This window comes from Galleria mellonella, unplaced genomic scaffold, assembly GCF_026898425.1.
Source record: "Galleria mellonella isolate WM207_F2 unplaced genomic scaffold, CSIRO_AGI_GalMel_v1 utg172, whole genome shotgun sequence".
NCBI lineage: Eukaryota > Metazoa > Arthropoda > Insecta > Lepidoptera > Pyralidae > Galleria > Galleria mellonella.
Window position 1 is genome coordinate 1302801 of NW_026442015.1, and position 18675 is coordinate 1321475.

Consider the following 18675-nt stretch of genomic DNA (forward strand, 5'->3'; position numbering starts at 1 on the left):
GACTGAAATTAGTTTTTTTTTATATATATATAATTATACACATGTATAATAAATACTTATCTACTTTTACAAACTTTTACAATTTATTAAACCTCATACTTTTTATTTACCTGTAGTTATTAATCGCAATGTTAGCGAATTGGCCTTTTTATCATTTTTATGAATAAGTGTTGCGTGGCTAACGCGGCCTTCCTTCTTGCTCCTTTTATGGAAAAGCCTATTGTTTACTGTGGTATTACCGTGATAATACAATAAATATAAAAATGATGCTGATAATACCATACCATAATGATTTTACCCAGACGGCCAATGTGAAAGCAGTTGAAGAACATTTTTAATAAATAAATAAGTTCTATACAATTACACCAATCGCCTTATTGTTGTTAGGCTAGGATACGGGAACACGACCTAGAACACCCGGACCCTAGCCAAAATTAGTAAATTTCGTTTCCTAAATTGGCCCTACCGAAATCGAACCCGGGACCTTATTACATATAGTGCTTACCGTTACGCCACGGAGATCGTCATCTTTGTACAACTGAGACTCCAGACTATGGAATGTATGATTAAACAGACTTTAAAAAGGAAAAAATCCAAATTTATTTATTATTTATTCGTGATTTTGTTACGCAATATATTTGATAATTGGAAAACGATTTGTTTTTTTTTAAATGAACAGAATTATTCCCATTTTGGTTTGGGTCAATGGTTGAACTACAGAATACCGAAAAAGAATAATACAAGAACAATACTATAAGCAAGCGAAGCTTGTCTGCGTAATACTCTCCACGCCCTACACGGCACATGCACGCCGCGTTGGAATAATCCGGTTTACTCCTGTTCGCTCAGAGCCACAAATTGAGGGCTTCGCCACAGAACACCCAAAAAGAAAAACACTACGGAATATGTTGCGACAAGAACACTACTACAAGCAAGCCAAGCTTGTGTATGCAGAGCTCTTTGCACTACAAACAAAAACAAGCCGCGTTGAATAATCCGGTTTATGCCAGATCGCTAAGAACCACAGATCCTAAACTAATAAAGAAAATATCTAGACTGATACATACACATCATATACATAGGTACATACAAATGTGGTTATTGTGCGGTGATCGAATGTCCGACCATCGGGAGATGAGTGCGATGTAAAAACCGCTAGGTTTTATATATTTTTTTATAACTGCATGTTTTTGTAATTAATTTTTTTATACTCTTTGGAAGAATTTCACTTAAAAAAAATACCAATATTATTATAAGAAACTAGTTATTTTCCGCATCTTTGTTCGCGTGAATTAGTATATAAAGTGTCTTAATAAGTTGAAATATACCTAAACAAATTTCATTTAAATTTAAGCATGTTTGAATACGAAACATACTGTGTGACCTTATGTGTAACTGAATATAAACACATATGTATGGGTATATGATCCAGCTGTATATTAGTGGATTTTATAAAAAAAAAAAGCTATTAAAATTCTTCTTTTTGCAATGTGAGTATCGTTATTGACATTCAATAATTAAAAAAGTAGAGTAATCGAAGAAGAGAATCAAAAGAGCTTTCCTTCTGGTATAATATCTATTCTATGGTTGAACCGTGGATATTGTTACAAAACAGTACGTAGGTAGACATAAATAAATACGTAATTGCATTTTAATGTAGTAAATATGTCAGAGTCAAATCTCCATCCCTTTCACTCCACAGACAATGTAATCTTGTATCTTCGTTTAATATTAAGTAGGGGAATTCCCGAAAAAGAAGCAATCCGCTATAGCTTTGGAGATTGAGTAACTAAAAAAAGTATTGTAACTTACCTGATAATACAGATTGGAGGGGACAGGTTGCTCAAAACGGAAACTGCTGATTTAGGTGGACGGTCTGAATCAGATGGCAGATAAGATTTTATTAAGAATATTACATTGTTATTTTTTGGTATTTCATAGTATTTTACTATAAAATATTATGTCCATATATCCCCCCTGGAAACCATAGTGCTGAATTTCAGGTGTATTTATCACGATGGGCTAACTGACCTGCTCTTTCATTTTCACTTATCCTCTCGCACTGGTGCCCCGCCGATATATACTGGTAGCGCAGGTGGGGTTACCACTCCTTTATCATCTATTAAAAAAAACAATACCAACTTCGACTGCATGCCTAATTGATTCTGAATCTATATAGTCCATTTTTTAAGAACAATAACAGTATAATATGCTTACTATACATGTAGAACAATTTTATAATAATATTTGATGTCAATTCAATGAATTATTGTAGGTACCATAGATATATTCTGAGGATGAAGCTGAACATTAAGTAATAAGAACTTTGTATTTATTAAAAAAAATTAAACACCATCATAAGTTGATTCATTTGATTTGACTATTCGTACAAGTAAAGACTATTTTTTATTATATTTTAAATCTTTGAGTGGTAAAAATGTAAAAGGCAAAAAACCAATTTACCTAGGTAGGCAGGTCATCAACTTATTTGCGTAGAAAAGGGAAGGGATTTTTTTTTTTGTTGGATGAAAATGGATTGGTAACTCCGCCCGCGCTAACGGGATACGTTGGCGGAGTATCAGTAAAGGGTAATAGATAAGAATGAAAACAGGCCAGTTAACCTATCATGATGAATTAACTCATCATGAAGAATCAATCATGATAGTTTCCAGGGGGAACCGTGTGGAGATCGACCTGGTTAGGTATATTGCTAGCAATGGGATTTTCAGTCTCCATTACTAACAATCACTTTCCTCCCAAGGGAACGGATTATTTGCAACAGAAATTAGAAACCCCATTGTTACCAATATAACCTATATGGTCAACTTCCACGAGGTCCTTCCTGCAATCCACCGTTGGTTAATTCTTGTTGAATTCGGCCGACTGACCCGTTGTATTCCTCACCTATCATCCCTCATTGGCGTCCCACCAGCTTATATCGATATAACAGACAAATATAATAGGTAACCCTTCTGTCGTCCATTAATATTATATATTGGGGGGAGAAGGGATTGTTAGTAATAGGGATTAGCAACCTCATTGCTAGCAATAAACCCTATCTTACCTAATCTTGACTTATTTCCAAAAAACAGCAATATTCATAATATTAATACTAGATTTAAAGACAAACTTGCTGTCCCCAAGTATCGTTTAGAAAAAGTTAATAGGTCTTTTATGGGAATAGGTATAAAAATTTACAATAAGATACCAAAGGATATGTTGGAATTACCCTTAAATAAATTCAAAACATCTGTTAAATCATATTTACTGAGCAAAGCCTATTACTCACTAAACGATTACTTGAATGACGAGTGTGCATGGCAATAGTTGTTCATGCACTGAATTTTCATTTAATGTTAGACATAGACACCTATATAAATATACATTGTAAATAAACTGGCTTTAAAAAAAAAAGTAATTCAATTGAGTTTCTTGCCAGTTCTTCTCAATTGGATCTATATACCAAACTGGACGGTAGGGTAAATATAAAATTATAATGTACAAATTTGACGTTCATAAGCGGCTAAAATGTCCTACATGAATAAATGATTTTTGAATTTGAATTTGAATTAGGTCGATCTCCACGCGATTCCCCCCTGGAAACTATCATGATTGATTCGTTGTTGAATTTGTCAGGATGGGCTAACTGACCTGCTTCATTCTCACCTGTCATCCCTCACTGGTACCCCGCCGGAGTATACCGATAGCGCAGGCGGGGTTGCCATTCCATTATCATCCATTAAAATATATATATTACTAGTGTGTATAATAAAGTATAATAATAACACATAAATAAGTAAAACTTTTTTGCTACTATCAATAATAATTGAGTGGTTTAATCATTTAGTTAATATAACTCATTTATATATTTTTAAACAACTTGGAATACTAAATAAGAATGCAACCATAATTGAATATGAAGGTAATATTTACTTCTATCGCGTCACATGTTATCGATTGTAAATTTGAAATATGGATAAATGTCTTGCTCTAGGACTAGCATGCAAAATGTAGTCGATCATTATTCAAATAAGTATTTACTGCATCATATAAATAGCTGTAGAAAATGGAATGCTAAGTAATGATATAATAGGGCCTGATGATGATAATCATCATCAACATCATATCAACCTCTAATTGTCCACTGCTGAACATAAACCTTCCCTTTTGCCAGTAGTTGCCACGCTTGGCAGACGGATTGGCAACCGCAGTCAGGCTTTAGAGATGTTTTAAGAGGGATGCTGCTGCCCATCCCTCACCTACACACCTCACCTACTCCCTCACATAATAGACATTAATGACAATTCCTAGCAATATAAGAGTACATTGTTATTAATGAGGCCGCTATTGACCGTTAGTACGACTTCCACCTGGTGTAGACGCTGGAAACCATTGTGATTATTAATTTGTCACGATGGGTCTACTGATTTGACATCCTTAATGTCCACTGTCACTGGTACCTCACCTGCGTAAACCAATAATGTAAGCGGAGCTACTGTAATACTATTCCATCTATCATTGAATGACAATAAAAAAAAGACATTGTTACTTTGTTTTTAGGAATTAATATAAATAACTTTATCTCTGATAACTTTGATCCATATTGGTTAGTAACAACTTACTAAATATTCGATGAAAGGCGAGTGGTACCTCCACCACAAAGGCAAGAGTTTACAAATGCCACTGACTATCCTATCAGGGATGCTAGTTGTGAACATATTCAATTGATTTTCATACCAAAATGGTACAAAGGAATCCTTATGACCCAAATTCATCCATCTGTCTGTCTGTCATTATAGCAACTATTAGAAAAAAACTATTTCAATTGTAGCAAAATCAACTTCATATATTTTAATTTCAAAATTAAACCACTGAACTGATTTCGTTATAACACATAAAAACTACTTTTCAATAGTTTTTACAAAAAAGAGTAACAGAACATACATCTCTTGTTGTAAAACATTTGGATGAAATACGTGGGTAGTCTAAATTTTACACATCACATAGGATATTTTATGTACTGATTGAAGCGGATAAAGCCAGGGGATACAGTTAGTTTATAATATTAGTAGGGTTACTCACATTTTAGTAAATATGAGTAAGAAAAGATTTACAATAGTTTGTAAATCTTTTCTATGGTTTCTGTTATTTCATTATTGTTACTGTAACGTAGATTTGAACTATGGTGTAAATACAAAGGTATGGAAAAAAACAAACAGTTGACAATGGTAATTAAATATGGACATATAACTTTACTGCATACATAAGTTCTTATTATTATTATTAATATGCCTATATGCTATAGATATAATTGGATACAATCCTATATGTAATTAATAGTGTAATTAATATATTCCATTGAAAATCTATATCATCGATTTTATTATTTTATATTTTTTTTAAATTTCTTCCAAACCTGCAGAAAAAAGGTGAAATTAATACAGTCTTGGATCATAAACCAAAATCACAGCCATAGAACAATATCATTATTAGAACAAAATTACGGTATAGATATAAGACGACACCTCACTTGTTAAGAGATAACTGGATTGTTAGCAATGGGCTATAATAGCCTCATTTCTAGCAATGTACCCTATTAGCTTGACCTCCGCATGGTTTCTCCTAGAAACCATTGCGGTTAATTCTTAGTGAATTCATCACAATGGATCAAATAACTTCATCTTCACCAATTATCATTCATTGGTAACCTACCAATATAAAACAATAGTACAGGCGGAATTATCATTCAATTTTTATTATATTAAACTCATTTATAGATGAGAAGTTTCATATTTAATTTACATAACACAGATGGGAGGCAACAAGTTCTTCAACCTTCTGGTATGGTCTGTTTCAATAGATCTTAATGAAAATGTAAACAAATTAATAATTGGCCCAACTATAAATAGTCTGCTAATGTCCAATAGTAGTACAAATAATAAATTTATTAAGTGATAAAAAGTTTTGATTTATTAAAACTTTTTGTGATAATTTCAACAAGACTTGGTTAACTTTTCATTAATTTCTGTTAAAACAAATTATTTCTACTACAATTCAACTCAACAGCATTTTCATTACAAAGAAAAATATTGGAGGAGACTGGTTATGCGAGAAGTTCCAAAGTTTGTTTGCAATATACAAGTATATTGTACTTATATAAAGGCATATTGCATGGATAGATAATTTTCTGAATATTTCCTATAAATATAATATTCCAGTGAAGGCAATCTAAATTTACTTTTATAATTCAGTAATTTTAATTTTGTTTTTATATGTAAATACTTACTTACAGGTTTTCATTTATAAATTATAGTAATAAAGCCATTAGACTGGGTTTTAAAGATCACATAAATAAGTAAATACAACAAAGAATTCAATTATAAAGTAAGTATATTAGTGTGAATATATTAAAATAAATAAGAAAGAAAAAACATATTAAGTATTCAAGTTTTATTCGGGTAAGTTAAATAAATGTTATTTTATATTATATATAAAATAAGATTTATTTAACTTATTTATATTATAATAAAGACAATAATGTAGATCTACAGCTCATATCTACAATAATATATCCAAGTGTAAACCACAGACTACAAAAATATTATACTATGTTCAGTTCAGTAGCATATATATTTTTTTATTTAATAATTGTTGAAATTAAAGTAACTTTATTAGATTAAAAAATAAAATATTAAAAATTTTACAGAAAAATTATTAAACAATGTTCAAAAATTAAAATACGAAAAATTTATAAAACTTTTTTGTAAGTTAATCTATCTCTAAAAGTTGAATACTGAAAATGGAATGCGCTGGCCATAAGAGAATATTTATAAAACCAAAAGGGGAAACCCCTACATGATATTGCCAGTTTTAAAATGAATCAAATCTTTTAATAAAAAAATCTTATTTACAGTACCATTATACTAACATGTTTTGATATTTCTAAAGTAAACAGTAAACATATTCAGTACTTTAACTAAAGTATAATAAATAATATACTTAATATTATATATATATTTGTTTTTTACAAATAACAAAAACTAAAAGTAATGCTTATAAAATATCATATAAATATAATATTTATACATAAATGACTTATTGACAAATTAATATTAATGAAAATAGTAAAAAATTAAGAATTGAGCAATTTATTAAAATTAGTTTGTTCCACATTTAATATGCACTAAGAGGCACTAGATAATAATTCTGTAATAATTTTTTTTTGTATTGACGTAATGCTAATTGCAATTTTTTGTAATTACGTGTGGCGTATTACTGGCCATCATAATACACCTTTTATATTTTTATACTAATTTTCTATTGTCTTATGTTTAACAATTCTATCATTCAATAGTCTTCGTGTTTTCCTACTGATGAAGATGTAATAAAAGATAACTAAACTTTTCATCGTGCCTCCCACCAAACTGTTTATAATTACTCCTCTCCATCCAAAGGTTGCCTGGAAGAGATCGCTCTTAGCGATAAGGTCGCCCATTGTTTTCTCATTGTGATTATTTCTTGTAATTATTTATATTTATAATAAGTTTACTATTGTAATCTTTTGGAGGAAACAATAAAGAGTATCTATCTATCTACCATATAAAATATTTTAATTATCAACACGTTTCTCTTAATTAGTATGCTGTTTGTACAGTTTACGAATATGCCGTCCTCTTTAAAAAGTAGGTAACATTTGGTAGGTATTAGGTTTCTTTAGTAAAAAGCTGAATGCTAAACAATACGTATATTCTTTATTGCACTAAAACATACAGTAATAATAAGAAGTTAATAACAACAGGTGTTCATAGGCTACGGTAACCACTTACCATTAGGTGGGCTGTAGGCTTGTTTGCCACCTCAGTGGTATAAAAAAAAACAATGTTAGCACAGGCGAACTTATCTCTAAAAGAGATTTCTTCCAATCAACCTAACACAGTGGCATAGGAAGCAGAGTAACAGTTCTCATGGCCACATTTGTACAAAGTCCTCCCTCTGGTAGTCACAACTAACATAATATATCTGAAAGACTCTGATAACAATGTCGCTGATGCTATGCAACGAGTCGAAGCTATACACGTAGCTTACAAATCTGCTGAGCTAGCCAGATTTCATCAATCAACACCCAGTATATTTGTTTTCAAAGATTTGCCCGACTCTATTTATGCCTTTTCAAGAAATGACAGCATCAGATAATCTCTTCAATTACCATATTCCGGTCCATATCGCATTTTGGTCCAGAACAACAAAACTGCAATTCTCCATACTAACGGTAAGAAGGTCACTGTAAGTCTTGACCACGTGAAGCCTGCTCGTTTAGAACTGGATACTACTCAACGTGACGTCCCTTCACACGGCCAATCTACACGCTTCACTTCACCACATCCCGCTCCTGTACTTCCTTCACCAGCCTCGCAAGCTACTGGGCCGATCATCAGATCGGGCAGAAATGTTCGTTTTAGGAATAGACTCGACCTGTGAGCCTTACTTTTTCCGCGGGGGATAGGGTTGGTGTGGCGTACAGGCCATCATAGTACACCTTTTATATTTTTATACTGATTTTCTATTATGTTTTACAATTCTGTCTTTTATAGTCTTTATGTTTTACTGATGAAGATGTGATAAATGAGAACTATAATATAAACCATCTTAATTATCAAATCTTAAAAGTCAAAAGTTTTCTTAATATGTAAATACGTAATCTCATCTACCACAAATGAAAAGATAATTAAAAAACATGTATATGTATGTATATATATATATACTATATAATCTACATAAACAAGGATATAAAATGTACATTACAAGTCTGAGTTTGAAAAATAGGTAGTATTTTTCAAAAACTAAATAAATATACTTTTGATGAATTTAGGCGATAAGTCGCATCTTTCATTCAACATTCATAAATTATTTTAATAAGGAACAAGTTGTTTATTAAATCTACACTATAATAATATTATAAAGAGGAAAGATTTGTATTTTTGTGTGTATGTTTGTAATGAATAAACTCAAAAACTACATTGCCGATTTAAAAATTTTTTATACCATTAGAAAGCTACATTCACCCCGAGAAACAGGCTATATTTATTGTTTGAAAACATTAGGGATCCTTACTAAAACTTTAGTAACGTAACTCAAGGTGTAAAAAGATGTTATAAAATATCTTTCGTCGTGTGCGTTGCGCAAACTATTGGTGATAGAACAAAAGAATGTTCTACAATATTAAAGAAAATATCAATAACTACAAAAAACTTGGCGATACTATATGTCCAACTATTATCGTTATGTCACAATAACCACTTTTTACATTTTAAAAGTTGATAGAAATACCGATCAAAATTACGTCATGTTATTTATACTTCTATTTAAATCCTTATTCTAATAAATCATATTGTTTTCAAAACTGTTTCCATTTATGTAGATTACTTTTAGAATTGTTAAAATCGGTTATTCCATTGAATAAATATTACGAATTTAATAGTGCGGGAGAGGGGAAGGTGGGGGCGGGTACATCTATAAAATAGGTAGCTAGGTAGGATCAGATAAAAATGTAAAATGTTGTAAAAATCTCCACCCGTGCGAAGCCCGGACGTGCTGCTAAATAAAATATTACTAGTTTCGGTCAATGAATACCCTTTTCAGTATTTGCTTTAATGTGTCATTAATTATTTATTTTACAGTTATTTTTAAAGGTAATCTGAGAAAAAATTTACTGAAAGATTTTCGTCTAAAACTGCATTATGCTGCAGTTTGTTTACGATATGTTTATCTAAAACAAAACAGACATGACAATACTTATTGATACTGACATTGACATTTAATTTACCGTAAAACGAGCTGAAAAGACAATTTTTTTCCTTGTTAAATATATCTGTACAGTATTACCATTTCATGTTTCGGTATAAAATCCGAAATCTTTTAAATTTGACTATTTATGATTGGTATTGATATGATATATCTCCTAATTTCCTTGAAATTTTCTAAATTGTGTCCATTTCCTACACACCCCGAGGTTGGGGTGAATAGAAATCAGAAATGAGGTCATTAGCAAAATCAGTTATTATTGTCACTTTTGTAAATACTAAGTAGGTGCCTAAGTAAGTATTTAAACAGAAGAGATGAATAATGTTGAGTGTTTTGTATGAGGACCGAATGTCCCGGCTCTTCTACCTTTAATGGATGAAATGGAGTGGTAACTCCGTCTACGCTACCGGTATCCGCTGGCAGGACGCTGGCAGGACGCTGTGAGTGACTATCACACCTGTGAGTGATGTTAGATAGAGATGAAAGCAAGTTAGTTAGCCCATCGTGGTTTTGAGAGGGGCCCACCTGGAAATCGACCTGGCATTGCTAGCAATGGGGCTATTGGACGATTGATATTTACAAACTATGCCTTTCCGGGGGAAAGGGATTGTTAGTAAAGGGGTTTAACTGATTGTGTAACTGACTGAGACTGCCATAAGGTACGGTTCTATGCAACATGCACCCACTGACTCTCAGTATTGCATTTAAGATCGTCACTCCATCTACTGAGGGGTTATTCTATACTGCGTTTGTCCGTACAAGGTCGCCACTCAATAATCTTTTTTTCCCATCGATTGTCGGTTCTTAGAGCTATGTAACCAGCCCATTGCCACTTCAGCTTGCTTATTTTTCGGACTATGGTTACTTTGGTTCTTTTGCGAATGTCCTCGTTTCGGATTTTATCACGCAAAGAAATCCCGAGCATAGCCCGCTCTGTAGCCGGTTGAATAATTTCAAGCTATTGCATACAGACAATAGTGTAGGACCATGTTCCATAAGTCATGCAACACGCACTGTTTAAAGACCTTCGCCTTCAAACTCTGAGGTAGTTTGGATGAAAAGTTGTGACGTAATTTTTCGAAGCTGCTCAGCCAAGTTGGATTCGTTGGTTGACCTCTCAGTCGATGCTGGACTTATCCATTCGGACAAGTTGTACCAGGTATACATACTCATCGACAACTTCGAGCGTAGTGTTCTCAATTGTAACCAGTAACCAACGTTCCGGATTTAATAAGAGTTAAAGACTGGCCCTTATCTAACCCAGACTTCAACCCTTTAGACGTCAAATTATGGTCAGTTTTAGAAGACATGGCCTGCTCTAAACGACACGGTGACATTGAGTCTCTTAAAAAATCGTTGGAGCGAGCAGTGGCGAAATTTCCCTTATATAATTAAAAAAATTGAAAACAGTGCGTAAATCCATAGATTCGTGGCCAGACAGATTATAGACTTGTATAATAGGCAAAGGTAGCCATTTCGAATAGAATATTTTATTATTTTTTGCTGAGACTTTAATAAATATGTAGATATAAATTTTAGTAATATTGCTTCATAAAAAAAAACACGTTTTTATTTGTAACAGAACTTGCCGCTGGACTAGGTATTCAATGGATGAACAAGAATATTTAAAATAGTAAAAAATATATTAGTTAATCAATAAAATATATTCAATAAATTTGCACTTCAAAAGTATTTTGATATTATCCTGCAATCTAGGGAATAGATAGTATTGGTATTAATCTACAACTCGGTATCGATACACATTAAATATTATCGCCCGCGCAATTGTAATGATTCTAAAATGCTTATTAAAGAATTTTTCATTATATTTCTAAAATCTATACTTATTTATTAATATTATGAAGTTTAGGTACATTCGGAGCCTAAGTTCGAAGAGATTTTAGTAACAAATTAGACTGATCTAACTTAAATATCGATAAATATATCGAAGGTTATTACTTCAATCACTAAATTCGGTATTAGAACAATTGTGACATTTAAATATGGAATACCTTAAAAAATAATTTAAAGAAATTATCAGTGGTATGGGATTTCTTGTGAATTATAATTTTTGTATAGAAATAGGTTTAAGCGCACTTTCACAGAAATAATAGGAATTTTCGAAGTATCGCAGAGCTTCTCAGATGGTGCTGATAGAAAGAATCTTTCTTGTGCATACGAAAAAGTTGAACAAATATCTGTAGATTCTTATTTATTAATCTTATTTTGTTTTGGGGATCAAAAATTTAAAATTTTACGTATACTTTTTACTGAATGAATATGTATAAAATGAAAATCAAGTAGAAAAAATAAAAAAATACACAGAACATAATTTTGTCATTTGTTTAATAACATTTAGTAACATTTGGAAAAGCAGTTTTGATAATAAATGTCAAAATCTTTTCACCCCATATGTTGTGAAACCTCTTTTCATAAAGGTTGAGTCTGTTCTTTTTTACTCAGCAAATATATTATATAACTTTCCCTACAGAAACCTAAGCGCATATCCATTATTACAAGGGGGAAAGGTATTATTAGTTATATGAATTACCACTTCCATTGCTAGTAATATACCCTGGCAGATCGACTTTCATGATTCTCCTGGAAACCTGCCAGCGTATACCGTACAGCGCAGGTGGGCTTACCATTCCATTATCATCTATAAAAAAAGAAAAAACGGAAAATAATCATAATCTCGTACAATATAAACTGTTTCTAATATTCATCATCACCGATCTTCTTTTAATTTATGGCAACACTAGTAATTGAGGCCGTTCTATAGTCCCCTGATGCCTAGTGTATAATATGTATACTTAGATTTTTCCATTCTCCTCTGACATAATGGGGGGATACCCTGAATACTTTATTTTGTAAATATTCGAGTAACGTCAGTTTTCTTTGGCATTCGTCGTCTTTTTATATGTGTATTGATATTTGTTTATGATATGTACTTAAATTTTTAACAAATTAAAAGTACATCAATACATAAGCATTTTTACAATGTCCTCGTCTAATGTAGGGGACGACCCAAAACCCTTGTTAATAAAGAAAATTTCACATATTCCCCATATTTTTCTAAGAAATAATAAAGTGACAGTTTTAAAGAGTGAAAATAGTGAAATTTTAAAAAATATAAAGACTATATCGCCCTTGCAAAATTTGTACAAAGATGATTTGATTTACGAGTCAAAGCAAGGGGATTTCCTGAAGAGTACAGACTATTCTGTTACTATTACGAGTCATCATAATTTGTCCACGAACAGTGTTCGAACTACTGCTAAATATGTTAGTCACAACGGGAACGACTCTTATGTGAAATCTTCAGATAATGTCGTGAAACTTATTGGTCAAGATAATTACAACGTGTTGTTCGGTACTCTGTGTTCAGTTCTCAATTTAGAGTTTAAAGTTCGAGGCATATTAGCATTGCAGACTGTTAGTAAAACTTCGCAAGAGGTTGGTTGCCAGACGGATAGTGCCAGTGAGAGTGATAGAAAAGTGTCTTGCACAGTGAGTACGTTGTCTCAGACAGATGAGACTTCAATGGATATTTTATTGAAGCCGAAAAAACGCAAACGGGTGAAGCGCCTACACCAGACGCCATACGTCGTGAAAGACGAGCCCAAGGTGGTGGAAGATATGAATGGTATGGAATATAAGATGGTAAAAAAAATTGTTATAAAACCAGAGAACTTTGATAAGTTTCATTTGAATGAAAAGTCTAGTGTGGATAACAGTATATTGTCAAATGAAAAGCAGACATTGCCTATGATTGGGCATTTGGCATTGGATGAAGATTCTAATGCTAGCACAGGGAATTTGTCTTCATTCTCTGTCAATACATTACCACAATTAATGGACGATCCGTTTTCGTTATTAAACATTGAAAAGTTTACTGAAATTGAATCTGGCACTAAGAATGAGAGTAGGAATATGATTATTAATCCAGTATTAATTACACTCTTAGATAATACAAAAATAGAAATACCAATAAAACCAGAGGATCAATTTCATATAGCAACACCAGATATATTGAAACTTCTGTCTCCTGAGCATAGACGTAAATTATTATTTCTCCAAGCATATATAGATTGGAAACATTGTTTGGATAGAGATGAAGATGGTTATATGTGAGTGTTATTACATTATTTTCTAATATTTTAATATTAGCAGGAAAGGGATTGTTAGTAATGGAGACTGAGAATTCCATTGCTAGCAATATACTCAATCAGGTCGACCTCGTGGTTCCCCCTGGAAATTATCATGATTAATTCCTAATTAAGACCTGTTTTCATCCTCATTGATCACCCTTCACAGGTCAGCCCTGCCAACATATCCTATTAACTAGTCCATTTTTATCCAATAAAACCAAAATATTTTATTATTATTAATTTATAACAAAAATTTTATATATTATGTGACAATTAATAATATAAATATAAAATGAGTAGTATAGCATATAGAAATATCATAGGTAATTTTTCCATTAATATTGTTTATCCAGATTATAATATTAATATTAATTTACTATAGATCTATATAAATCAATATAAATTACCTACTGTGTACATAAGCACATCGCTTCAAAATAAAGTGAAAAATTTGCCACCTCCATCCTTTTTCTGTAAGTGTCATAAGAGCTGACTAAGGAAACTTAATGGTCGAGTCTTAATGTGTGGAAGATTAGTATAAATACATTGCAAACTCTAATAGATACTGTAAAAAGAATATACTTTAACTGTGAGACATCAGACTGTCAGAGAAACATACCATATATTTGAAAGTCTGATTTATATATATATATATATATATATATATATATATACACGCCATATAGTTTTTGTGAAAGATAGTGAATAAAGTGAATTTTTCAATTGAAAACTATATTAAGAACTATTTACTAGAGTGTATTTATGTTGCATTATTAAATTGAGATACAGTGAGCACTCTATGTAAGCAACTTCTCTATAAGCAAAATTCTTTATATTTTATTTATTCTACTTAGCTTAGTTAGTAAAAGAGTTAAGTAAAAATATTTTATTACCAGGAGTATATTTCTAATATCAGAGGGAGACTTTGTACAAAAGTCGTTTGCTTGGGTACCTCTGTCCCATTCGTCTTTCAACCATAAAGCAGTTGTGTTTGCATGGCTGTGTTTCAGTTTGAAGGAAAGAATATGGCGTGAATTTACAGGGTACAAAGGAATAACACCTGAGTCCTTGGGAATGGCAATGCATAGGGGGTATCATGGGCGAAATAGTATACTGTGTTATGTCCATGGTACTGCTCATGTCTATAGGTGACGGTTACCACTTTCTATCAGGTGGGCCGTCAGCCCGTTCGCCATTCTAAGCTTTATAAAAAAATTCCAGGCAGTAATTATTTTTATATTTCTTTTTTCCTTATAAGCAACTTCCCAATAATAAAATTTTTAATTGAAATTAGTTCAAATGAGTTGCTTATATAGACTGTTCACTGTATTATAAAATTAATAATAAAATAACATAAAAAAAACAATGAATCACTTTTGCACCAAAATAAACAACTGAATTATTACACTTTTTAATATTTTGTCCATAAGCCTCTCTTAACTGCTTCCAATCTATTTTTCATACCTTTTACTAATTTTTCACAGTAGTCTAGTGAAATTTGATCCTATAGCTTTTAAATTCGAATCCATAATTCATTCAACGATGATGGCCGTGCTCTATAATAATTGAGAATATTTGTGACTAAAAATTTTCAATTGGATTTAAGTCAGATCTTTGTGCTGGCCACTGCAGTAACTGAAAGTCTTGAGAATTGAGTCAGGACTTCGCTGTTTTCGTGGTATAAAGCACACCATAAAGCATACATAAAGGATCATTATTATGTTGGAAGTATATTTCTTTAATTGGATAAGGCATATTCTCCATTGTATGAATTAGTTTGTGTTTTAGAATATTTAGATATATTTATTCATTTTCCCAACAATTCTGTGTATAGGACCCAACCCATAAGCTGATATACATCTCCACATCATAATATTACCTCCACCATCACCACCATGTTTAACAGTCTGTAGAAAATCTGTTTGACATACTGGCTCACTTTCCCTCTTCCATTTTCATTGGCGACCATCATTTGTAAATCGATTAATCTTTGTTCCGTCTGAAAAAAAATCACCATTTTTCTTCTCCTCTTCTGACCAGTTTTTATATATATATTTTTTGAAAGTCCAAAGGTGCTTTTATATTTTTGTTTTACTCAGAAGTGTCTTTTCGTTTTTTTTTTGCTATTGCTCGAAATTTATTTCTATGTATTTCACGTTGTATAGCTAAAATGTATATTGTATGTCATACCAGAGAGAAAATGTACAAAAGTAGTTTGCTTGGGTACTCCTGTCTCATTTGTGTTTCAACCGTTAAGCAGTTGTGTTTGCATGGCTGTATTTCGGTTTGAAGGGTGGGATATGGCGTGAATTTACAGGGTATAGAGGAATAACATCTGAGTCCTCAGGAATGGCAACGCATGGGGGGTATCATGGGTGAAACAGTATACTCTGTTATGTCCATGGTACTGCTCATGTCTATACGGTTACCACTTACCATCAGGTGGGTCGTCAACTTGTTTGCCATTCTAAGTTGTATAAAAAAAAAATGTATAATCAACAAGAGTCTCTAGTCATATTTCTCTGGTTCTTAGTAGGTCGTATTAAGAAAGATTAAAGTCAATGGCGTAACAATAGGGTGGCAGGGCTGGCAAAATGCCACGGGCCCCCGACCCAAAAGGGCCCCGGTTCAAGAGGCCGCGAGCTCAGAAATATTTTTTTTTTACATTGTACCTAAGTATTTTATTTTACTTAAAAAGTTTTTTTTTTTACTGATAGGGCCCCATCAAAAGAATTTGCCACAGTGGTATAGTTACGCCACTGATTAAAGTGAACTGCTTCGTGTCTATCTATAGAATCTTTGCTATGTATGGATTATAATAAGTGGCAGTGAATCTATTCATAAACAATTTTATTATTATTTTTGTGCCTTATCGCCCCTATCGGGTCAATTTTTTCTTATCGGGCTAAAAACTATCAAGTCATCATCGCATATCCTATATACAATACATATTTACAAATTTTCATTAAATTCGGTTGACCGCTTTCCGAAATTAGCATGAACAAATATCGTAACAAGGGACTTTATATTATAAGAAGGTGTTGTGGGTGATCATGGGCGGCGGTAGTCACTTACCATCAGGTGAGCCGCATGCTCGTTTGCCCCCTGTGTTGTAAAAAAAAAAAAAAAATATATATAAAAAAAATATCGGTAAATTATATGTATAGAATCTTCAAAGACTATGTCCAAAACTACTTGGGGCCCTACTCGTTCTTCTGCTGGGAAGCAGTTTTATTTGCATGGTTGTGTTTTTGTTTAAAGAATGGGATATTCATGAATGGTAGTGAAAATACGGGGTACGGAGATATTATAGCCTTAGTCTTCGGAACAAATGAGGGATACTATGATCAAAACAGTGTATTCTGTGATGGCTATGTTGCCATCCAAGTCTATAGGCGACGGTTATCATTGATTGACATTTTATTTATCTTTAAAAATGCCTCCTGTAAATCTCATTACTTGTCTATACTACAGTATTAAATGTATTTTATGATATGGTACTACATTATGGAATCCTAAGGGTTGACAGTCCGATCCGACGGGATTCGAAATCATAGCTATTATTACAGTGTCAGTTGTTAATGTTGCTAAATCAATATACATGTGGATTTCTTTGATTACAGTATTAAATAAATGAAAGAAAGAAAGAAAAAAAAAGGAAGGAAAACTTAGATTCTAACATTTTTGCATAGTCATTCTTTTTACATTAACATCCATTCGGAACGCATTTTCAGCCAAGAAAACCGGGCAAAAACTCAATTACAATTAATAATATAAAATAAATTAATAAAATTTTAAATCAAATCAAAAAAATCTACGAGCATTTTTCCATTCCGGGGTGCAGGCAGATTTAAAATAATGTTCCTGTGCTCCGGAGTAAAAGCAGATAAATATTTTATTGATAATTATTGTTACATATCTCTTGCATCTGCCACTTTCATATCTCTTTGTTGCTCTGTTGGAAATACGAGTATAACCTATTTATCCATCCCCCTTATGCGTATTTGAAATACCTATCACACTTCCGGTATAAACAAATTAATAATATTACTCACATACATACAATATTTATAGGGAATCCATTAGTCACATTAGATATGTGTTTTGTTAACATTTTTCCTTTTATTAATTCACTAACCATTTTCCCCTATTCAAGTAACTTTGTCACTTTTACTGATGTACCTGTAGGGAATACATACATATAGGGAATTCCCAGACTACTATAATTATCTAATAACTTCTTTTGAAGATGTTTCTTGTTTATATTAAATGCTACGTCTTTTATCATATTTCTTGAAGATTACAGGTAACAAACACTATATTAATACGGATTTTTTTTTAATTTCCCTTGCCCATTTCGATGGAAGCATAAATATTCTTTGTTGAATATTGAACCATCAAACGTTGTATGATTTTAACATATATACGAGTAGTAATTCTGTGTATATATATACACACGATAGAATTATGTTTAATTTCATTCAGAAACATAAAATTGACCAATTAAAAATTTCACGTGTCAACATACCTCTCACTATTGTCACATTAGTTTACTTTTTTTTACTGCATGTAAATGAAGATTTTCCTTAGTGAAACATTTCTTTTGGTGATATGCCTGCTTTATTTGTGTTTCTCTTGATTGAATAGTTGTTTTCATCTATCTATATCTATACTTATAATAAATCTGTAGAGAGGTCAATTCTGTACATGAAATATATTTCCA

At 32.0% G+C, this 18675-nt stretch overlaps 1 protein-coding gene across 1 annotated transcript in view; it reads left to right on the forward strand.

Annotated features, from left to right (window-relative positions):
• Positions 1 to 12621: 12621 nt before the first annotated feature.
• Positions 12622 to 18675, forward strand: part of LOC113514235 (uncharacterized) — a 31140-nt gene continuing 25086 nt past the window's right edge. The window contains exon 1 of the mRNA XM_026898261.3: positions 12622 to 13931. Within this exon, the coding sequence (XP_026754062.2) occupies positions 12802 to 13931 (1130 nt within the window). The 5' untranslated portion in view covers positions 12622 to 12801. The remainder of the gene's footprint in view (positions 13932 to 18675) is intronic.